The sequence below is a fragment of the Heptranchias perlo genome, chromosome 2 (assembly GCF_035084215.1).
Source record: "Heptranchias perlo isolate sHepPer1 chromosome 2, sHepPer1.hap1, whole genome shotgun sequence".
In the NCBI taxonomy this organism is placed as follows: Eukaryota; Metazoa; Chordata; class Chondrichthyes; order Hexanchiformes; family Hexanchidae; genus Heptranchias; species Heptranchias perlo.
This window is the reverse complement of record NC_090326.1, coordinates 136,532,257-136,557,017: the sequence shown is the minus strand read 5'-3', so window position 1 is coordinate 136,557,017 and position 24,761 is coordinate 136,532,257. Positions and strand designations below refer to the sequence as shown.

General features: G+C 41.3%; 1 protein-coding gene across 6 annotated transcripts in view; it reads left to right on the top strand.

Moving 5' to 3' along the window:
* Nucleotides 1–24,761, top strand: part of znf438 (zinc finger protein 438) — a 257,100-nt gene that overhangs the window by 156,441 nt on the left and 75,898 nt on the right. For 5 of the 6 annotated variants that reach the window (XR_010968362.1, XR_010968360.1, XM_068007411.1 and 2 more), the window contains exons 3-4: nucleotides 3,182–3,285; nucleotides 18,891–18,976. Coding sequence is in view for 4 of the 6 variants with exons in the window: in XM_068007411.1 (XP_067863512.1) it covers nucleotides 3,182–3,285; nucleotides 18,891–18,976 (190 nt within the window). In the remaining 2 variants the exon portion in view is untranslated. The remainder of the gene's footprint in view (nucleotides 1–3,181; nucleotides 3,286–18,890; nucleotides 18,977–24,761) is intronic. The other variant, XM_068007434.1, reaches the window with a different exon arrangement.

The following is a 24,761-nucleotide window of genomic DNA, read 5'->3' as shown; positions in this document are numbered from 1 at the left end:
CAGATTAAAGTCCCCCATGATTACTGCATTACCTTTGTTACAAGCTCTTGTTATTTCAAGATAAATACTCTGTCCAGTGGTATTGCTACTATTAGGGGCCTATAAACTACTCCCACCAGTGTTTTCTGACCCTTGTTATTTCTTATTTCCACCGTTACTGATTCTACTTCCTGATCCTCCGAGCCCAGATCCTTTACTCACTACTGTCCTTATGTCACCCTTTATTATTAGGGTTACATCCCCTCCTTTTCCATTCTGCCTGTCTTTTCTAAATGTCATGTGCCCTGGAGTATTTAGTTCCCAACCTTGGTCATTTTGCAACCATGTCTCTGTAATGGCTATTAGGTCAAACCCATTTATCTCTATTTGTGCATATCCATTTGTATATATCTCTTGATCCTATCTTCTAAAATTTAATATTATGAAATTCCCACCGGGCGCACTTTGGACAGGAATGACATGATGCAGGAGATCTCACCAACTTTTCTTGCACAGCCATTTCAGCCATAAATTTAGTATTTGCTCATTTACAGTGAGCTTCCACTTCAGAGCAGAATTTGACAGGGATTTTTAAGTACTGCAGCAGTCGTTTAAAGGATTGCGTTTTCATCTGCATACCAAAGGGAAGGTTTGAAGCTGCGCTATTAATGGAAAATGGACAATTCTCACCCCATGATACCCAGATTCATGGATTCTATCTTTGACATTATGTTGAATGAAGTGAGGCAAAGGATGGTTGTCTCTTTAGCATTCAAGGGTACTCATCAAAAATGAGCAGCCAAAACACCTGGCAGGGTGAATACTGTCAGCACTTAACACTAATCCTGTCTTTAAATGAGGAAGAAGAAATCTGCCAAGGTAATGTTACATTACAACTTTTTAAATGTGCCGCCACAAAGTATTTCCTCGTAACTTGGTGCTGTTTTACTTCTACCCATGCAACACACTCCGATAAACTTGTAATAATTCTTTGAATGCTTACCATTGACGGACATAGACTCAATTGCAAAAGGATCACGCACAGTATATTGCAGTGTAAACACTGAAGGGGCATTCTGCAGCCAACTTTGTAACATATATTCCTCTTTTGCTTTTGTAGGCCTGGAAAAACGGCCTTCCAGCGTAACCAGTAACCCAGAACAAATCATCACTCTGCATCATCCTCGCCACTGTTGCAAGCACTAGCGCGGCTATAGTGAACAGATAGTGGACACAGATAGTGAACTTGAACAGTTAGCACTGGGTGAATCATAGTTCATATGTGAGGAGCAGCAAAGTGGTGATGGTATTGGGGGAGCAGCAGCCTGCTTGGCCAGAGAGCCAGTTTGCTTCTTCCTTCTGCTGCAATGCCAAGGCATTTGGAACTCACTGAGCCTTCTTTTCAATAGATATTGCTGTCTGAGCAAGATTGTCTGAAGGAGTCACTTGCGTCTGTCCAAAATACTCTACAAAGTTTGGCTAATGAGTGTAGAGGAATTCCCTTAACTGTAGCGGTGTAGGAAGGCTTCTATGGACTGATGACTATTATGGTCATGATGTGGAGATGCCGGTGATGGACTGGGGTTGACAATTGTAAACAATTTTACAACACCAAGTTATAGTCCAGCAATTTTATTTTAAATTCACAAGCTTTCGGAGACTTCCTCCTTCCTCAGGTAAATGTTCAGGATCTCCTTGAAGCCTACGCATTTATGTATATGTATAAATGCGTAGGCTTCAAGGAGATCCTGAACATTTACCTGAGGAAGGAGGAAGTCTCCGAAAGCTTGTGAATTTAAAATAAAATTGCTGGACTATAACTTGGTGTTGTAAAATTGTTTACGACTATTATGGTGGCAACTCCATGGGCACCTGTTTTGTCGCCCCGGTAACAGGGTTCTACGTACAGTGGGAGTTTCTCTCATGAATGCTTGCGCAATTGCTTTAAAGGCCTTGGGCTCCAATTAAATGAGGCTCTCTTGACTGGTTTCAACATGCTGGAGGATTGGATTGAGAGAATTTGAGGCAAGAATTCACAGGCCTTATTGCTGTCCATAGGTGGACATGGTGAGGGATTGCCAAGAAGCAGGGGCACGGCTAGAGAAAGCACCCATTTCTCTCCTCGTTACTAAAGCTTCTCATCCTTGGTATCATATTGGTGAACCTCTTTCTGTACCACATTCATTGATTTGGCATTCTTCCTAAAGTTGGGCACCCAAAACGGTACGCAGTATTCTAACTGGGGCCTAATGAAGGATTTGTATAGGTTTTGCATTACCTTTTTGTGTTTCAACATTCTGAAAAGCTTTGTTGGAGTGCAATGGCAAAGGTACTACAATTATCCGCCTCTGAGTTCCTTGAGTCGGCTTGGCTCGGTTGATAGCTCTTCCCCTCAGATTCAAAAGATTCTTGATTAAAACTCGACTGCGGGACTTGAGCACGTAATCTAGACTGACGTTTCAGTGCAGTACTGTCGGAGGTACTATCCTTCAGGTGAGACTTCAACCGAGATCCTGTCTTTCTGTGCTGGTGGTTCAGATCGAGATTGAAAATTACCATGGCATTATTTGAAGAAGAGCAGGGAGTTTTGGCAATCATGACTAACATTACCTGAACCATCAAAACCAAAATTTGACTAACCGGCCATTCGTCTCATTGCTGTTTGTGGGCTCTTGCTTTGTGCAAAATTGTTGCCATATTTGTCTCCCATAACAACAATCATTGCACTCCAAAAAGATGTTGTATATAATTTTCTCTGTGTCTCGCTCTGTCTCTCTCCCTTTCCCTTTCTGTCTCTCTCAGGCTGTTCAGATAATTTTGAATGAAAAAAAATAACATGACAGAAATGGGATTGCGTTTCTTTTTTTTTAAGAAAATGAGACTGTTAGGTGGATTGATGGGTTTATTAATGACAAGAAAACATGGCATACAAAATCTTTCCAGTTGATGTGCCTGGGGTTTGCTCAGCATTGCTGCTCCTTGACGAGCAAGTTGGGTTTGAGTCAAGGCCTCCCACCCTTGTCTATACCACTTTGTGGTGCAACACACCATTGAGTGCAAACATTTTTTTCAAGCGACCGGTTCACCAAACAGTTGGGTCACAAGCACTGTTAACATTTTAACGGTTGATGAGTTCTACTGTCTAGAAATTATCAATGTGGAAAATGAATTCTTTACAACATTATTTGTCTTCCTGATGCAGGATGAAAAGCAAAAGGTCCGTGAAGATGACAATATTATAAGAGAAGATACCACAATTTATCCGAGGGGATCGGATGAGAGAGAGATTCTTCAAAATGAGACCAAGTTGGTATTGCAAACTATTGAAAGGTGGAAATGTTAAGAGCACTGCAGTCAAAAATCTTAATTTAAAACTAATTTGGTATTGATTTGTTTTCTTCCTACTTTTTAATGCTAATTTTCTCTCCTCCATTTCCTCTCCCCTGAGGGTACTGACTCATGCTGCCCTATGGCTCTGTATTTTCTCCTGTAAGCTTAAACAAGTAGTACTTGGAGCTAATTTTGAGCATGGCGAGTATCACAGCCAACCTCCATCCTGTCCTTTCATGACATCCAGCTGTACACTTTTAGCACAGGATGCTAGACAGCATTCAGAAGCAGGCACCCAGATTGATTTTCCCCTCCCTAACTTGGCAAATATGAGTCCAATTGTACCTTTGCATCATTGCCCTTGCTAACATTACCTAACTGAGAGCACACCAGGGATTAAACCTGGCAATATCTTGGGTTTGCATAGAAGTTGCAGTGTCTCCATTGCCTAAAAGTGTTCACAGACAGTACTTATGAAGGCAGAGTAGGAAATGGATCCTTCTGAACTGCAGAATTCCCGTTGCTTATTAGTGAAAGATAGAGGCACCTGCTGCAATAAGTTTAATCATCATCAAAAATGGAGAAATGCCCAATGACTGGTGCCTAAACCACTGATCTATAAGGGCGTCCTTTAAAAATGAGTGTTTATTGCATGAAGGGCTATGTCCAGCAACTTTAAATCAATTTTAAATTCAAAATAATAACACAAAATGCTGGAAAAGCTCAGCAGGTTCGGCAGCATCTGTGGAGAAAAAAACAGAGTTAATGTTTCAGGTCGAAGACGTTTTATCAAAACTGGAAGATGTTAAAGAGTTAGCATCTTTAACATCAGTTTTTAAGCAAGTACAGAGCAAAGCAAGGGTTGGGGGGTGGGGTGGTGGTGGGGGGAGAGGAAAGAACAAAAGGGAGGGTCTGTGATAGGGTAGAGGGCACGAGCGATTAAATGACAAAAGGGATGATGGTGCAAGGCAAGGAGGGTGGTAATGGGACAGGTTGTGTACTTGCTTGAAAACTGTTAACTGTTTAACATCTTTCAGTTTTGATGAATGATCTTCGGCCTGAAACGTTAACTCTGTTTCTTTCTCCACAGGTGCTGCCTCACTTGCTGAGCTTCTCCAGCATTTTCTGTTTTTATTTCAGATTTCTAGCATCCGCAGTATTTTGCTTTTAATTTTAAATTCAAGTTTATCATAGCAAATTTAACTGCCGTTTGGCTAACCGATTAACCTGATCTGTTTACTAACCTGAGTCTCCTTTACCTGTTGCTACTTTGGCTAATCATAAATGTGTTTTTTTTAAAAAGTATCCTCATTTTAATAACAGCTATACAGAGGTTCAAATGATAAAGTAATTTTAGTCATTGTAAATCAGCTATGGAATAGCTAAATGTTGATGTGTTAGGATTGTGATTCATAATCTGTTTCCCTGCAGGAGATTGTGATTTCCTGTAATCTGACATCATTTTAGATTAGCTGTTTCACTAACTATACCAATGCAGGTTGCACAAGAATAGAAACAGTCCTGTAAGCATTGCAATTATCACAGTGACTCACTCTAGTCAAGTTTCCTCATTTCTTTTGTTCAAATAAAAGGGTAATTGAACCAATAAAAATCCTTTTAGTTCTTCAGCTTATTGTCCACCTATAAATTTCATGTCAAATAGTAATTTGTTTTTGTTAGTGTTGGTTGGGGAGAAAAAATATTGCTAGTTAGAGTCCCTTGTGCCTAGTGGCACATCAAGCAACCCATTTCTTCCACTGCTGTCTGTCCAGAACAAGATATTTGATACCGATTGCCTTACATCCAGCAGATCGTGGTTTTTCACAGTTGATATTTGTATTTGCAAGTCTGTAACAGACTCATTTTTAAATGGACAAGTTGTTAGCCTCACTCACAGCCCCCTACCAGAAGTACAGGTGGACTGCTTTTAGTCTGGCTCCTACCTTTCAACCTGTCTGCCTTGGGTGGCCCTACCAGGAGTTATACAGATACCAGCATAGAGCTCAGGGGGTCATAGGTGCATGTGAGACTTCCCACCACGTCAAAGTGCAGTCCCTAGGGAAGGAAAGGATATTGGCCAGGACACGGGGAGAGCTCCCCGCTCTTTACAATAGTGCTGTGGGATCTTTTAACGTTCACCTGACCAGGAAAGCAGGACCTCGTTTTAATGTCTCTTCTGAAAGACGGCACCAACGACAGTGCAGCATTTCCTCAGTACCGCACTAGAGTGTCGGCCTAAATTATGTGCTGAAGTCCTGGAGTGGAGCTTGAACCCACGGCTTTTTATCATTGCCAACAATTAACTTGTCGTAATTGCATTGAATACTTTCAGCATTTTTGATGTGTGGCAAAGTATAACCATGTTCAAAATAAGTGTTCAGTATGTTGCTGCAAATTTTTTTTTATTCGTTCATGGGATGTGGGCGTCGCTGGCAAGGCCAGCATTTATTGCCCTTGAGACGGTGGTGGTGAGCCGCCTTCTTGAACCGCTGCAATCCGTGCGGTGAAGGTTCTCCCACAGTGCTGTTAGGTAGGGAGTTCCAGGAATTTGACCCAGCGACAATGAAGGAACGGTGATATAATTCCAAGTCAGGATGGTGTGTGACTTGGAGGGGAACGTGCAGGTGGTGTTGTTCCCATGTGCCTGCTGCCCTTGTCCTTCCAGGTGGTGGAGGAGGTGTCGAAGAAGCCTTGGCGAGTTGCTGCAGTGCATCCTATGGATGGTACACACTGCAGCCACAGTGCGCCGGTGGTGACTGGAGTGAATGTTTGGGGTGGTGGATGGGGTGCCAATCAAGCGGACTGATTTGTCCTTGATGGTGTCGAGCTTCTTGAGTGTTGTTGGAGCTGCACTCATCCAGGCAAGTGGAGAGTATTTCCATCACACTCCTGACTTGTGCCTTGTAGATGGTGGAAAGGCTTTGGGGAGTCAGGAGGTGAGTCACTCGCCGCAGAATACCCAGCCTCTGACCTGCTCTCGTAGCCACAGTATTTATGTGGCTGGTCTAGTTAAGTTTCTAGTCAATGGTGACCCCCAGGATGTTGATGGTGGGGGATTTGGCGATGGTAATGCCGTTGAATGTCATGGGGAGGTGGTTAGACTCTCTCTTGTTGGAGATGGTCATTGCCTGGCACTTGTCTGGCGCGAATGCTACTTGCCACATATTAGCCCAAGCCTGTATGTTGTCCAGGTCATGATGCATGCAGGCATGGACTGCTTCATTATCTGAGGGGTTGCCAATGGAACTGAACACTGTGCAATCACCAGCGAACATCCCCATTTCTGACCTTATGATGAAGGGAAGATCATTGATGAAACAGCTGAAGATGTTTGGGCCGAGGACACTGTCCTAAGGAACTCCTGCAGCAATGTCCTGGGGCTGAGATGATTGGCCTCAACAACCACTACCATCTTCCTTTGTGCTAGGTATGACTCCAGCCACTGGAGAGTTTTCCCCCTGATTCCCATTGACTTCAATTTTACTCGGGCTCCTTGGTGCCACACTCGGTCAAATGCTGCCTTGATGTCAAGGGCAGTCACTCTGACCTCACCTCTGGAATTCAGCTCTTTTGTCCATTTTTGGACCAAGGCTGTAATGAGGTCTGGAGCCGAGTGGTCCGGGCAGAAGCCAAACTGTGCATCGGTGAGCAGGTTATTGGTAATTAAGTGCCGCTTGATAGCACTGTCGACGACACCTTCCATCACTTTGCTGATGATTGAGAATGGACTGATGGGGCGGTAATTGGCCGGATTGGATTTGTCCTGCATTTTATGGACCGGACATACCTGGGCAATTTTCCACATTGTCGGATAGATGCCAATATTGTAGCTGTACTGGAACAGTTTGGCTACAGGCACAGCTAGTTCTGGAGCACAAGTCTTCAGCACTACAGCCGGGATGTTGTCGGGGCCCATAGCCTTTGCTGTATCCAGTGCACTCAGCCGTTTCTTTATATAATATGGAGTGAATCGAATTGGCTGAAGACTGGCTTCTTTGATGGTGGGGATATTGGGAGGAGGCCGAGATGGATCATCCACTCGACACTTCTGGTTGCAAACACTTCAGCCTTGTCTTTTGCACTCACGTGCTGGACTCCACCATCATTGAGCATGTTGCTTCCGCTATTTAGCATGCATGTAGTCCTGAGTTATAGCTTCACCAGGTTGGCACCTCATTTTTAGGTATGCCTGGTGCTGCTCCTGGCATGCTCTTCTACACTCCTCATTGAACCAAGGTTGATCCTGTGGCTTGTTGGTAATGGTAGAGTGAGGAATATGCCGGGCCATGAGGTTACAGATTGTGCTAGAATACAATTCTGCTGCTGCTGATGGCCCACAGCGCCTCATGGAAGCCCAGTTTTGAGCTGCACGATCTGTTCTGAATCTATCCCATTTAGCACGTTGATAGTGCCACACAACACGTTGGATGGTGTCCTCAGTGTGAAGACGGGACTTCATCTCCACGAGGACTGTGCGGTGGTCACTCCTACCAATACTGTCATGGACAGATGCATCTGAGACAGGTAGATTGGTGAGGACGAGGTCCAGTAGGTTTTTCCCTCGTGTTTGTTCGCTCACCACCTGCCGCAGGCCCAGTCTGGCAGCTATGTCCTTCAGGACTCAGTCAGCTTGGTCAGTAGTGGTGCTACCGAGCCACTCTTGGTGATGGACATTGAAGTCCCCCACCCAGAGTTCATTCTGTGTCCTTGCTACCCTCAGTGCTTCCTCCAAATGGTGCTCAAATGGTAAAGTATGTTTTGTTGTGAGCTTTCCTCTTTTGCAATTCTTGACCTTCTGTTAGACTCTGAATGTTTTTGGAGTGAAATTCTTGGTATTCATTGCTGGAAGATGAGCAATTCTAAAAACTGAAAAATAAAACAGATTTTTTTTAGGTCTGCATCTACAATCGTATTTTTTGGTATTAAAATATGACACCTCCAACAGAGCAGCTTAATAATGTGTAGATTCCTTGCCCAATCTTGAAAAATTTCAGTATTTTAACAGTAACAGCCTTCAGGAGTGATTTTCTTGACCTCTGAGGAAGTCTGTTGACAATCTGATTTTTTACAGTGCGCGCTTGTACTCTTGTCTAAATTTTACATGTAGCATTGCATCATCCCTTGTTTTTAGTAGTATATATGGAATAGGCCCTGCAGTGTAAACACTGATAAAACTACATGATCTTTAAATATAGGTCCTGACAGTTTCTGGTACTGCTTATGTTGCTTAGTGGCCTCTGGAATATTTGCAGCAGATCAGTAAATGAGTTTGTAATTGTTGGGAGACAGATTGGATTTTAAACCTTGGCTGCTATACAGCATCGATAATTTTGCTTGTGTTTTGCTGATTTTTTTTTTTGTAGAGTCTCCATTGCCTGAAAGTTTACACAAACATTACTTGGGTAACTGCTTTGTTTCCTGTTGAAATTGGGGAAGGGGGAGAAGAGGTGAAGGAAATAGATCCTTGTAAGCTGCAGCATGGAGGCTGCATGTTAATGACATCAGTGTCCCAGGCAGAGGGCGTTGCTATAAGAACTTTAGTCTTAATTAAATACGAAGCAATGCCCCATTCACTGAGCCTTTCAATTCAAATTCAATCCAGTTGAGAAAAGATGGAGATCTGACCCCTTCATAAAAAGATGCAAATTAAATCAGTTCATTCACACTGACTCTGAAAACTGCTACCTTGGCATAGCAGCTGTTTTTTCTGTTTACATTTCTCCTTGTATGACTCAGAATTCTACTGAGTAAACTGATAACTCAAAGTAGCTAATTTGTTCTGCTGTACGTGCTGCTAGTTTGCACAGGAGGCATTTTCGTGACAGTTGTATTGTGCATCTGTCTGAGCAGATTTTGGGGCTGCCAAGCCAACTGAGGAAATTCAGAAACTGTAGGAATGGGTGCCTAGTAACTGTTTCAAAAACCTCAGTGACATATGCATGTGTTTGGCATTGCTGTCTAGAATGTCTTGCATGCTGTGCATGTGTAAGTGGTTAATCTGAATTCTGTTCACTCCCATGTAAACATTTGCCCACTGCAGTAACCTTGTAAATAGCTGAAATCTGTGAGCTGTTTCACTTAGATCATATTAATCTGAGAAGTTCATTCTCTGTTTCGTGGGAGCTAAAAAAAATTATTGTTGCTATAGAAAGCTACATTGTGAGATGAAAGGTTCAGATGATTTTTATTTTCCCTGAAAGGTCCAGATGGATTCCACCTGTGGATACTCAAAGAAAGTAGGGAGGAGATAGCAGAGGCACTAGTATCCATATGTAACAATTCAATAGAAAAGGGAATAGCGCAAGAGCACTGGTGGACAGCAAATATCCCTATCTTCAAAAAAGGGGATAGATCTAATATAGGGGACTTTTGATCAGTTAGCTTAATGCCAGTGGTAGGAACGATATTATAATCTGCTAAAAGATGAGATAACAACACATCTAGAAGTGGACAAAATGAAAAATAGTCAGCATGGATTTCTAAAAGGACGTCATGTTTAATTAACCTTATTGAATTCTTTGAAGAAGTAGGAGAAAGATTAGACAAGGGCAATGCAGTGGATGTGGCATACAGGAACTTTGAGATGGCCTTCGATAAGGTGCTGTGTAAGAGACTCATGACAACAGTCAGCATGTGGAGTGAGTGGCCAAATAGCAGATTGAGAGATGGTTACAAAACAGAAAACAGAGGGTAGGAGTTAAGGGAAGTTTCTCAGACTTGCAGAAAGTGTGAAGTGGTGTCCCCCAGGGATCCATGCTAGGATCACTATTATTTACCATATACAGAAATGGTTTGGACTCAGGAAATGGATGTATGGTGTTGAAATTTGCAGATGGTACCTAATTGGGGACGCATATGGAGTTAGGATACAGTTCAGCCATGATCTAATTGAATAGTGGAACTGGCTGGAGGGGCTGAATGGCCTACTCCCGTTCTTATGTATAACTAATGGTGTGAAGGACTGCACCAAAATACATGAACAGGCTTGGTTAGTGGGTGGATAAATGGCAAATTAAGTTGAATATAGTGAAGTATCAGGTGGTTCATTTTGGTAGAAGGAATAGGAGGCCACTTATTCCTTGAAAGGTAAGAAACTAAACAAGAGCGAAGAGTTCAGGGAATACAGATACATAAATTGCTACAAGTAGCACTGTGAGTTGATAAGGCCATAAAGAGTGCAATCAAAGTACTGGGGTTCATTTCTAGAGGAATAGAATACAAAAGCAAGGAGGTAATGTTAAATTTATATTGAACCTTGGTTAGACCCACGCATGGAATTCTGTATGCAGTTCTGGTCACCATAGTACAAAAGGGATATTGAAACACTGGAGAAAGTGCAGAAAAGATTTAGAAGGATGCTACCAGAATTGAGAGAATGCAACTATCAGGAAAGATTGAGCTGGTTGGGGCTCTTTTCTCTGGAAAGGTGAAGAGTAAGAGGAGACCTGATAGAGTTAAAATTATGAAGGGGTTCAGTAGGCTGGATGTGGAGAAACTGTTCCTACTTGTGGGTGAGTCCAGAACAAGGGGGCATAAATACAAGATAGCCATTAACAATCAAATAAAGAATGTACACAGAGATTGGTGAGAATGTGGAGCTCGCTGCCACATGGAGTGGTTGAAGCAGATAGCATTGACACATTTAAGGAAAGGCTTGATGCATACATGATGGAGAAGGGAATAGAGGAATTTGGGGGCAGGGTGGAAAGCGGTAATTAGAGTGGGAGAAGGCATAGACTGTTGGGCCAAATGGCCTGTTTCTTTGCTATAGATTATATGTAATTCTATGTAATATGTGGAATATAGCTTAATAATTTTTCAAGTTAAGACATATGAGACTAGAAATTCAAGCATGCCCATTTCACCGGGGGACAAGGAATGATCCCTGTGCCTGAATGGTGAGGCCCGAGGCCCACTTAATTACCATTGAGCTGGCGAGCTGCGGACAGTAACGGGGGGTAGTGGTCGGGGGCGGTAGTGGTCGCTGGAGTGTGGAGAACGGCTGTGATCAGGGTGGGGGGGGGCGGTGGTGGTGGTGGGGAGATGGAACGGTGGCCAGCAGCGGCCTGCTTTCTTTGAATGTGAGGTCGGGAGGACTTCCTGCTCCTCCCAGCTCTACGTTCAGTTAAGTATATTTTGAGATCTTTATCTTGTTGGTTGTGGCCTAACAGGCGGTCCCTTTGATGACTGGATATTAGGCAGCATGTAGACCTGCTTCTCCTGTTGCCTGAGGGCAAACCAGTCTTGCAGTGGAGGCCTCAACCATGTGTTCGGCTCCTTATTTGCATATGCAAAGAGTCTAACACCCGTTTCAGGCGTGGACACTGCACGCTGATTTTTTGGCCTTTACCAATATGGTGGGTGGCGCACTTCCGGCTCGTAATGAGCAAGTGCTTCCTGCCTGCCATATTGGAGGCTAAGGAGGCTGTTTAGCACTCGATAAACAGGCATTGCGCGGCTGAATTTCTAGGCTGTGAACCTGTTAATCTTTCCTGGTTTGAAAGTGGCCAGTTTTTGAATCCAGCGGGTAATAAGCTTCGAGGCTCTGTGCTGCTAATGGTTATCTTCTGATTGCTGTTATGACGTCACATGAAGTATCACGTGAACTAGTTGATAGTTTAATTTTTTTTTTGCCTGTGTGAATCGTAGAATGGTTACAGCACAGAAGGAGGCCATTCGGCCCATTGAGTCTGTGCCGGCTGTTTTGTTTGCAAGAGCAATCCAGTTAGTCCCATTCACCCGCTCTTCCTCCATAGCCCTTCAAATTTTTTCCCTTCATGCAAGTGATCCGTGGACAATATCACCCTTCTCTGAGGTAAGCATTTTGTTAAATTCAGCAGATGATAAATGGCTTCACTTTCTGATCACTATTATGTTTAGAGTAGTTGTTGCTGTTGTGTTAATTAATATCTTCAAAAAAAGACAAATTGAAGGTCACGGAAATTTTTATAAACTGAGATGATCAAATACAGAATATGATAGTTCTTTACTGCTGGGGTAGAAGTGGTATTGTCTGTTTAGGGCAGCACGGCAGGGTGAATAGTGGCGATGGATGGATATTCTGGAGTTTCACTCAATTAGCTTGAAGAACCAGACAGTGATTGTGTAGAACTTTCCCATCAGGAGAGTAAATCAGGTGGTGTAGAGGCTGCAATGGGGTTGATTGCACATGGCCTATAGACGAGATTAACTGTATAACTATACCTATAAATGGAACTTTAAAAGATGGAATTTTTTGCAGCTTATTTTTAGGAATAATATAAAGGATCGTGGAAATGTGTATCTTTACTGCTGTGTACTCCGCCAGAACTGAGGTTTCTTTGCTTGTATCCCTCCCAACAAGCAGGGATGGTGATCTTTGTTGTTTCCTATGGAGCCACTTGTTGATGGGTCTTAGTACCAAAATTAGCCATGCAGTACCGTGCTGAGTCTGAAATAATGAACTGAGTTTTTTAAAAAAACAGCGAGTTGGAGATTTTTTTCAAAAACTTACTGAGTTCGGAAGTACTTCTTCCTTTTCAAATATTTTCCCCTCCACATCCAACACACTTAGGCACTTACCTCCTTCTTTAACAAACGAGTATTATAATTAATGAATTTGGTCTGAAGACACGAGAGAGCTCAAAGAGTGTATCTTTGCCTTTCAACCCATCCCATTCATTCTCGTCATTGTGGCTCCTTCGAACTGCTGCCTCGCCATTGCCTTGGTGGATTGCAGTGGTTCTCTGCTCCCACAGTAACACACTGAATGATACTGGGGGGGGGGGTGGCGGGCGTAGAGAGTGAGACCATGAAATTATGTCCCTGCGACATTTCTTTAGTGAGGCTTGCTTGCTGTTAGAGTGGGTGTGCATTGCAATGGACACTTCAAGGTAGATTTAGGCAATTGCAATAGGAGGGAATTGCAAACAAGGATGTAGGCAGGCCAGGAGAATTATGCTTAGAGGGTAGAGGGTTTTCTGGAAGGTGAAAAATTAAAAATAAGCTTACTGGAATAAAAATCTTTGTTCCCAACATACTCTGCAGCAACTTGTGAATGCACAAATTGGAAAATGAACAGTGCTTGTTGAACTACATTGACTGTAACTTTTTTTTTCCAATATCAGAGAAATTGAAGTAAAATATTGTGCAATTTTATAAAATCTTTTGAAAAGTTTGTATGGATAGCAGGCTATACAAAAATATGGGAAAGGATTCGAAGCTGTAAATGGGCTTTAAAAATACATACTGCCACTGTGGAAATATATTATTTCAACTAGACCATCATTAAATACCAAAGCAAGCTCACCTGGAGCTCCATTACTGGGTCGATTCTCTAATGGAGACATGCTTTCCAGTAACTGATAGAGAAACAGTCATAACGGAGCTGAAGTTGGAATCTTTTGTTCTATTGGATAGTTGGATTACAAAGAAAGGGCTGGAAAGAGCATCAACATAGTCAACCAATTTTAAAAATAAAGAGAAAATTTGGACACCATTGATAGTCACAAGATAAACATCAATGCAATTAAGACTGTGTAGGTTTTTTTGTTTTGATTTTTGATGGATGCACAGCTGAGGTAAACTGCTTTCACGAGTTCTGAAACAGGTGCACAGATTGCAAAGCGTATCTGCAGAAATTAAATCAAGTGAACCATGTTTGGTATAGAAAGCACATTGTTAAGTCATTTTTATGTGTTAGCCTAATATTAGTATCATCTTTATCCTGCACACAAATTTTCACAGATGTTTTTGTGAACATTTGTGTCTTGATGACAAGGTTACAGCTGCTGCCACAGGAAGTTTCCACCCATAGACCAGAAATGGTGAACAATGCCCTAAGGATTACAGACTAACCTTGATTGAATCCTGATTGTGATCGGTGGCGACATGTTCTAAATCTATTTAGTTTTACCAGTAGACATCCAAAAATATCTTAGATGAAGGTGATAAAGTGGCCATAAAATAGGATTGTGAACTGTATTATGTTATCCAAATGGCATAAAAACCAAGTAATATTTCATATTCTGGTTCAGAGTGTTGTTTCATTTTCACTATTAGGTGAACAACAAGTGTAAAAGCTTGAGGATATTACATCAGGCTTTTTTTCAGATCTAAGTTATATGCAGGAGAATGTTACAGAGTACAGTTTGCTTTGTTTCTAGGTACAAAGTCCACCTTTTTTATTATTTAACCATTTAAAGAATGAATTGGGCAACAGTGATCTGGGTATATTAGTGGTAGTGTTCAATCTGTACATGAATCAAGTGTAAACTACAGAAATAAGAACAGTACAATTTTTTGATACAGTACTTGTGAAAAAAGAACATAAGAACGTAAGAAATAGGAGCAGGAGTAGGCCATCCGGCCCCTCGAGCCTGCTCCGCCATTCAACAAGATCATGGCTGATCTTCTACCTCAACGCCATTTTCCTGCACCATCCCCATTTTCTTTGATGCCTTTAATGTCTAGAAATCTATCGATCTCTGTTTTGAATGTACTCAATGACTGAGCCTCCACAGCCCTTTGGGGTAGAGAATTCCTAAGATTCACCACCCCCTGAGTGAAGAAATTTCTCCTCATCTCAGTCCTAAACGGCCTACCCCTTATTCTGAGACTGAGACACCTGGTTCTAGATTCCCCAGCCAGGGGAAACATCCTCCTTGCAAGTACCCTGTCGAGCCCTATAAGAATTTTGTATGTTTCAATGAGATCACCTCTCATTCTTCTAAACTCTAAAGAATACAGGCCTAGTCTACTCAATCGCTCCTCATACGACAATCCCGCCATCCCAGGAATCAGTCTGATGAACCTTCGTTGCACTCCCTCTATGGCAAGTATATCCTTTCTTAGGTAAGGAGACCAAAATTGTACACAATACTCCAGGTGTGGTCGCACCAAGGCCCTATATAATTGCAGTAAGACATCTTTACTCCTGTACTCAAATCTTCTTATAATAAAGGCCAACATACCATTTGCCTTCCTAATTGCTTGCTGCATGTTAGCTTTCAGTGACTCATGTACGAGGACTGCTAGGTCCCTTTGAACATCAACATTTCCCAATCTCCCACCATTAAAAAAAAATAAATAAAAGAATAAGAAAAAGAAATAAATCAGAAATTTTACCCGTACAGCTAATCAGATTTTTAAGAAGAAGATTGTTAGACATTGGATAATTGATAAAGTGAGTTTTATTTATTTTCTTTGGTTTCACAAATGCCTCTGCTAAGTTGCTTCTTGGAGTTGAGCATGGAACAGTTTCAATTAAGTTTTATATTAAGCAAAGAATTGGCTGGAAAACTTACCTTAGTGTAATTACTGCTAAATACAAGTGTTTGTATTGATTTTTTTACAGTCTCTTTGTCCTTTCTGTCTGACTATTAAATCATGAGTGAAATCCATGTAAAATAATGTTGCATCAGTTGGAGCAGTCGCTTGTGCAGTGCCACAATACTGTCAGCAACCCCCTCGTACCTTTGATGGCAGAAATTGTGGCAACAATAATGACAGCATCAGCGAAAAGTAAATGAAAGAAAGAAAATAAAGCTGGGAAAGAAATAATATATTTGCACAGAAAAGAAACTGAAATAAAAACATGGGTGAAGAATGTGGTGAAGAAACAAAATAAGAGAGATAAAATGGAATAAAGTGCGAAGAGTAGAAAATGTCCGGATTTCTTTGCTCACTCTAGAAATAAACCAAGAGAAAAGGGTATCTACTTAGGGACCGGCCTTCCTAAATACGAGTGTGGCTCCAGCTCAGCCTATTCAAATGCTGTTCCCCAGTTGTTAATTTCTAATGTTCCCCATTCTCTCATTCTGCTACTGTCCCTTTCTCACAAGAGTATTTGCCTCCATGCATACACTTTCAGGCAGCTTCAGGTTTGTCTGCATTATGATTGCCCATCTAGAGGATGGTTTTGCAGCTGTACTACACAGAAGATGCTGTCGTTCCCTCCTTCCTGTGGCAGGATGCTCAACGTACAAACCTGGTTGAGAAACACTGCAACTTTTTATGGCTGAGGCTGCAGCACATAAATATGTTTTTCTGATATAATTTGGTTACTTCACTGTTGAGTCAGCCGAAAAAGTTTAATTTCACTTCAGTGTAATGTTTCTGTAGTTTTAACGATGTGCCATAGTTCCTCCTGTCCTGCTGAATAGTTCATCCTCCATATACAGTCATAAAAAGGGAATTGATTCCCTGGAGTAAGCTGTGAGTGGCACTGCATATCCGCTAACTGGTTTAAGTGTATCAAGTTTTGTCTCCTCAGTTAAATATTATTACTTCCATCCTTGCCTTCAACAACTCAACCAAACCATGATGAATAATTCTGTCAGCCATCAGAAGAAAAGACTTTCAGTGTTGCAGCTTTAAGATGAGGACAATGTTTTTGGTTCTTATTCATCTATTTCTTTAGTCATGTGTTTCGGATGTAATGCTTTTGCATGTTAAGTGCACCCTGTAAAAATATCCATTTCACTAGTTTAGCCAAAAGTCACAATTGTGAAATTTAAGAATGAATGTTCCATATGCAGACTGCAATAATGCAATGTGCAGACTTGGGGGAGTGAAATATATATTCTTATAATGTGTGGCCCACCATATTTTTGGTGATGTAGGGGTGATGTCGTCAAACAATGCCAATAAAAGTTGTGCAAGACAAAAATTGATGTACATAAACACAGGGCCAATAGAGAATCTGCTTAAAATGGAAGTGCCTGTCGAGTATCCATTATATTTTTCACAATAATAGTGATTCTCTTTGACAAATACAATCTAAAATCTCATTTAAAGAACAGGTCAAAAATGTTGATAACATTAGGGGTGAACTAATTAGGGTGAGTCTCCCAGTGTTTACAGCTGTTCTGTCCTGTCTTGCATGATTGATTTTATATGATGATTCTAGCGTAAAGTCTACTACATGCAGGGCAGATCCATTATAACATGATTTGTCCTAGCAATAGATCTATTACCATTTGAACAAATGTATTTGGTTCAGTAATAGCTTAGTTCTCATACTGCAGTAGTTTAAACTCCGACTTTTCTTTTTACTGTGATACAATCCTATAGATTGGTATTCGCAAGCTCTTCTGTATTTAGAAGCTAGCAGTGACTTCATTTTGCATTTTAGTAATTGAGCATTCTATCGACTTATTGTAATGATTAATCGGCTGTTTAGATGTATTAAATTATCTTGCTGGTTTTAATATGGATTCAGTGTCTTGCATACAATATCATAATGTTTCACTGAAAGAATTCTGAGCTTTTTTATATGAACGTATGTGATTGCACACAAGAATCAAACCTACATTTGACTTCCCTGCTGGCTCAGTCAGTCGATACACTATACTGAGCTATGCAGATCAGCAAGAACCCAGATTCGATCTCTGGTCTATGCTGAGTTCGCTGACCTCAGCCAGAGCATCAGCAGGAATTATACAGTTGATTGCGGTGTCCCTGGGCTGGAAAAGAAGGCTCACTGTTTCTCTCTCTCTCTCTTCTGATTGCTACCTAACAACCCATACTGGAAAATGCATTTAATGAGAACAAGATTGTGCTCAATTGTGATGCTCCCAGGGTGGAATTGTCTGCAAACAGTCTCTATCTGAGATGCCACATCAAGAATACCACATGGTTAAGGTGCTGAAGGGCTGCTGCCCTCGTAGAATCATACCCCTTTATGAGTCACCAGTTTTTTTTTCAATCTTGAGATGTGGGCATTGGTAGCAAAGCCAGCATTTTTTGATGCTCATCTGTAATTGAGTGGCTTGTGAATGCAGTTAAGAATCAATCATGTTGGTGTGGTACTGGGGCCATATCTAAGCTCGACCGGGTAAGGGCGGCAGGTTTCCTTCCCCAATTAATTAACCAGTTGAGTTTTTATGACAATCTGACAAGCTTCACATTCACTTTCTATTACCAGATTTTTTTAACATTAAATTAAATTCTCAAACTGGGATTTGAACTCACGTTCTCTAGATTATTAGTCCAGGCCTCTGGATTACTTATGCAGTAACATAACAACTACACTACCGTACCCAATACTTGGGATGGGGGGATGGAAATTATTTTTTTGTTAAAACAATATTAGCTCATTTAAAACAGGGTCCAAAAGAATTGATTAATGTACAGCTGCTATCTGTGAAACAGGACTATACTAATCAGCAATGGTAAATTAATTAATCAATTGTGGTTAAGTAGCATAGTCCTATTATTACAATCCAGTCTCTCCTCCTCGACTATGTCATGTTATTACTGGAGCAAACCTTTTGTCTTCATATTTCAGTACCTTGCTCCTCTTTTGTGATAAGAATGGGAGATAAAATGCTCTGCTATGTGAACTACCCTTTATTGATCCCATTTTATTGATATTGAAATAAGAAAATGTGTGAACTGTATGTAAACATGCATGAATCTTGAGCATCCAAATTTTTGATTTCATCATAATTCCAATGATTTTTTTTACTGAACTGCATAAACACCTGAAACAAAGTGGTACATAATGCCAATAATAAATTGTGCTGAACCAATTGTGCTTTTTTTCCCACAAGGCAACAGCATCTTGTCATTTCCAATAATTTGCAATCGCTTTGTTCCAGGAGAGAAGTTGACAGTGTAAATGACAACAAAAAGCAGAACTGTGAGGAGATGCAGGATTTTATTCATGATTCATCGAAGTTCTCTGGTAAGATATTATCTCCCAGTAAGTGGACTGACTAATTTGAAACTGTAGGAAGTCTGAAAAAGCATGTATTTCTCACCTATAAAAATGAATTGAGTGTTATAATTTCTGTGAGTTAATTACTGGATAGTCCCTTTGCATTTTTGTTGCTGAAAGTGTGTTAACCCTTCAGTCTTGTACTGCGATCATCTTGGTTATCTCTTGGTCCATTGGGGAAGTTGCATCGTGATCTCAAGCTATGGCAAAGCCCGCCGCTTTCTTGCCTGATCTTGTAGCTGTAGGAAGCTGATATAGAGGTAGGTATACTGTGAGGGAAGGGTAAAGAGGAGTAACTGAGTGTCCTAACTATAAAACCATTATCCCTTTAGAGATTGCACACATTTTTTGTTAAATCCTAAAACATTTAGTTTTGTAGCACATTCAGATTTGTACGGTGATGCTTACAATTGACCATTGTTAATCTTTGTGACTTGAATTCTATGAATGTGGAAGAATTGATGTGAAACAGTGTTGAATTTGTTGTGGTCTGTAGAGTTAAAATTTAAATAACAAACTTTACAATGTTCTTCTCCTTCCATATCATTGTGTCATTTCTATTTATTTTGTAGGTTTATATTTGTAGTTTCCTGCTTTTTCTCCTTCGTTAACTTATCGCACTGTTCACACCATCCTCCTCAGTCAGAATTGCTTCCAGTGTTGTTCTATGCAGATATCTAAGCATATGCCATTAGTGTCACTTCCTGGTGGACCTGATGGCGATATGTTTGAGGTTTGTGCACAGAAATCATTTCCGAGTTAACTCAGCTGCTTGCGTAAAACTAAGCACAACAGAAATGTTAAATTGCATGATGTAAATGTAAAGAAGGCAGCCAGACGACCTACTGCTGGATCTCTGCCATTGTGTGTTTGGTTGCATGCATTCTTTTGCTCAGCATCTCTTCTACTTGGTATTCTATTTCCCGTTGCCATTTTTTTTGGATCTACCTCTGTGCATCTCTTTTGCTTTCTGTCAGTTTTGTTGAATTTTCCCTCTCTTTGTCTATTCCCCTCGTCGATCAACCCAAATAAACAGACCTCACTCAATGGGATACATTTCATCAAGGTAGATAAATCTCCGGGACCTGATGAAATGTATCCCAGGACGTTATGGGAGGTTAGGGAGGAAATTGCGGGTCCCCTAGCAGAGATATTTGAATCATCGACAGCTACAGGTGAGGTGCCTGAAGATTGGAGGGTAGCAAATGTTGTGCCTTTGTTTAAGAAGGGAGGCAGGGAAAAGCCTGGGAACTACAGACCGGTGAGCCTGACATCTGTAGTGGGTAAGTTGTTAGAGGGTATTCTGAGAGACAGGATCTACAGGCATTTGGAGAGGCAGGGACTGATTAGGAACAGTCAGCATGGTTTTGAGAGAGGAAAATCATGTCTCACGAATTTGATTGAGTTTTTTGAAGGGGTAACCAAGAAGATAGATGAGGGCTGTGCAGTAGACGTGGTCTACATGGACTTTAGCAAAGCCTTTGACAAGGTACCGCATGGTAGGTTGTTACATAAGGTTAGATCTCACGGGATCCAAGGTGAGGTAGCCAATTGGATACAAAATTGGATTGACGACAGAAGACAGAGGGTGGTTGTAGAGGGTTGTTTTTCAAATTGGAGGCCTGTGACCAGCGGTGTGCCTCAGGGATCGGTGCTGGGTCCGCTGTTATTTGTTATTTATATTAATGATTTGGATGAGAATTTAGGAGGCATGGTTGGTAAGCTTGCAGATGACACCAAGATTGGTGGCATTGTGGACAGTGAAGAAGGTTATCTAGGATTGCAACGGGATCTTGATAAATTGGGCCAGTGGGCTGATGAATGGCAGATGGAGTTTAATTTAGATAAATGTGAGGTGATGCATTTTGGTAGATCGAATCGGGCCAGGACCTACTCCGTTAATGGTAGGGCATTGGGGAGAGTTATAGAACAAAGAGATCTAGGAGTACAGGTTCATAGCTCCTTGAAATAGGGTGGTGAAGAAGGCATTCAGCATGCTTGGTTTCATTGGTCAGAACATTGAATACAGGAGTTGGGATGTCTTGTTGAAGTTGTACAAGACATTAGTAAGGCCACACTTGGAATATTGTGTACAGTTCTGGTCACCCTATTATAGAAAGGATCTTATTAAACTAGAAAGAGTGCAGAAAAGATTTACTAGGATGCTACCGGGACTCGATAGTTTGACTTATAAGGAGAGGTTGGATAGACTGAGACTTTTTTCCCTGGAGAGTAGGAGGTTTAGGGGTGATCTTATAGAAGTCTATAAAATAATGAGGGGCATAGATAAGGTAGATCGTCAAAATCTTTTCCCAAAGGTATTGGAGTCTATAACGAGGGGGCATAGATTTAAGGTGAGAGGGGAGAGATACAAAAGGGTCCAGAGGGGCAATTTTTTCACTCAAAGGGTGGTGAGTGTCTGGAACGAGCTGCCAGAGGCAGTAGTAGAGGCGGGTACAATTTTGTCTTTTAAAAAGCATTTGGACAGTTACATGGGTAAGATGGGTATAGAGGGATATGGGCCAAGTGCAGGCAACTGGGACTAGCTTAGTGGTATAAACTGGGCGACATGGACATGTTGGGCCGAAGGGCCTGTTTCCATGTTGTAAACTTCTATGATTCTAATCACCACAGATATACATTTTTTAAACTTAGGAAAAAGTCTTAAGTGATTCAGAAAAATTCAGTACATGGGATAAAGTTTAATGTTCATTGTTAAAAGCAGTGTTTCACACTTCTCATTGGAGTACTATGTTTTATAATGCATTAACAAATTCTACTTTTACTTGAATTTCCCTGCACCAATCCTAGTTATAATGCGGGCATTCATGTTCCAGACCTCTGATAGCAAGATTGTGAAACCAGCAGCTCATGAGAATGAGTTTGTTCCATGATGCACTTTCCCTTCGCCATTGTGGGACAGTGTTGTTTCTCCCCGAGCACCATGGCTGTGATTGGGAATTCAACAAGTGAGGAAATGCTTTTGGGATTTCTTGATATAGAATCATAGAAAGTTATGGCACAGAAGGAAGCCATTCGGCCCATTGTGTCCATGCCGGCCGATAAAGAGCTATCCAGCTTAATCCCACTTTCCAGCACTTGGTCCATAGCCCTGTAGGTTATGGCACTTCAAGTGCATATCCAATTACTTTTTAAATGAGTTGAGGGTTTCTGCATCACCACCCCTTTCAGGCAGTGAGTTCCAGATCCCCACTACCCTCTGGGTGAATAAATTTCTCCTCAACTCCCCTCCAAATCTTCTACCAATTACTTTAAATCTCATGCCCCCTGGTCACTGACCCCTCTGCTAAGGGAAATAGGTCCTCCCTATCCACTCTATCTAGTCCCGTCATAATTTTATATATCTCAATTAAATTTCCCCTCAGCTTCCTTTGTTCAAAAGAAAACAACCCCAGTTGATCCAATCTTTTCTCATAGCTAAAATTCTCCAGTCCTGGCAACATCCTCATAAACCTCCTCTGTACCCTCTCTAGTGCAATCACATCTTTCCTGTAATGTGACCAGAACTGTATGCAGTACTCAAGCTGTGGCCTAACCAATGTTTTAACAGTTCTAGCATAACCTCCCTGCTCTTATATTCTATTCCTTGGCTAATAAAGGAAAGTACCCCGTATGCCTTTTTAACCATCTTATCTTCCTGACCTGCTATCTTCAGGGATCTGTGGGCATGCACACCCAGGCTCCTTTGTTGATCTACACGTCTCAGTATCCTCCCATTTATTGTGTACTCCCTTGGCTTGTTTGCCCTCTCCAAATGCATTACCTCACTCTTCTCCGGATTGAATTCCATTTGGCACTTTTCTGCTCACCTGACCAATCCATTGATATCTTCCTGCAGCCTACAGCTTTCCTCCTCACTATCAACCACATGGCCAATTTTTGTATCATCTGCAAACTTCTTGATCAAGCCCCCCACATTGAAGTCCAAATCATTATTATATACCACAAAAAGCAAGGGACCTAGTACCGAGCCTTGCGGGACCCCACTGGAAACAGCCTTCTCGTCGCAAAAACACCCGTCAACCATTACCCTTTGGAGCCAATTTTGGATCCAACTTGCCACTTTCCCTTTGATCCCACGAGCTTTTACTTTTTTGACCAGTCTGCCATGTGGGACCTTGTCAAAAGCGTTGCTAAAATCCATGTACACCACATCAAACGCGTTACCCTCGTCGACCCTCCTTGTTATTTGCTCAAAAAATTCAATCAGGTTAGTCAGACATGACCTTCCCTTAACAAATCCATGCGGACTGTCCTTGATTATCCCGTGCCTTTCTAAATGACTATTTATGCTGTCCCTCCAATAAATTGCCCATCACTGAGGTTAGACTGACTGGCCTACAATTACTCGGTCTATCTCTTTCTCCCTTTTTAAACAACATTGGAGCTCCAGTCTACTCTTCTGTGTTATGAAGATTTTCACTATTGAGGGGCATTTTATTTATTTCTGGATTCCTGATTTCCAGCCTTTTCCTCACTCATTTTGATGGCTCGTTTAAGCATTGGCCTACAGACTAAAATCTGCTGATATAAAGCTATTCTGAGACCAGTTATTTTTCTGAGACTTCCTTTGACCATGTAATTGTGCTTCATGGGATCAGCACTTGCACCTCCAATGAAGCTCCCTGCTGCCTTTATATTATTACCATAAAGCGCAGGTGCACCTATTGCTTATGCAAAATGATAGAAAACAGTCCTAGATAATTCACCATGGGAATGAACACTTTTTTGATTGTCTACATCTGTTGCAATAATGTAGCCAAGGCCAGTGACAAGAAAGCAAGACTAAAACATCTGCCCTAGAGACCACCAACAGATGCTAACATTGCAGATGGTTTGCACGATAGTCATTCAGTGATAAAGTCAGGGTACTTTGTCAGCACAGTGTTATTAATCTCTGACAAAAAAAAGTAATGGGCGTCTTGAGCTGGCCAGAAAGACTACTTTAATCAAGAACTAATTGATAAGAAAGAGGCTTTGTTAAATATATAACATCTGTAAAATGTGATTAGGACAACGCACTTTTCCTGCTTCGTGATGGGAATTCGACTGGAGTTGTGCTGCATTTTTTGTGAACTGAAATTGGTGCAACATAACTTCCTTGGAGGTGAGGAGGGGAGGGCTCACACCTTATTAACTCGGTTGTTTTCCAAGTTATATTTTTGCTTTGACACAGACCCAACAAACACTCTTGTGCAAAATTGATTGTATAATTGCACCCATGTTAGAACCTGTAATGTCTCCATTCAGTGTTAAAAAGTAAACCATTTTTTCCCCATATCTTATTTTAAGAAACTAAACATTACAAATAAACAGATTATTATTCAAATTAGGAAAACTGGCAAACATTTAACAATTAACAGTCTGCGCATCAACATTATTTATAATGTAATTTTTTCAAAACCTTTTTTAATAGAAGATTCATACCCTGGTTTTGACACTGTATAGTACTAGTGTATATTCCAATGCAGCCTTTACTGTAGAGTACATTTATGGCCTGATTGTGCATGTTTGTGCTGTAATTTAGCACACTTCAGGTCTGAGGTGGCCAAGGATAGGAGGTGCATAGGAGCTATCACACTCCCTTGTGATATTTTTGGGTTGGATCACTTTTGTTGTACACCTGCAGGCCAGAAGTGTGTGTTCTCATTGACATTAACCCATTCCTCTCTCTGCAGCGGTGTATTTAGTGTTTGCGAGGCAAATCTGTGACATGGACCTCCAGGAAAGG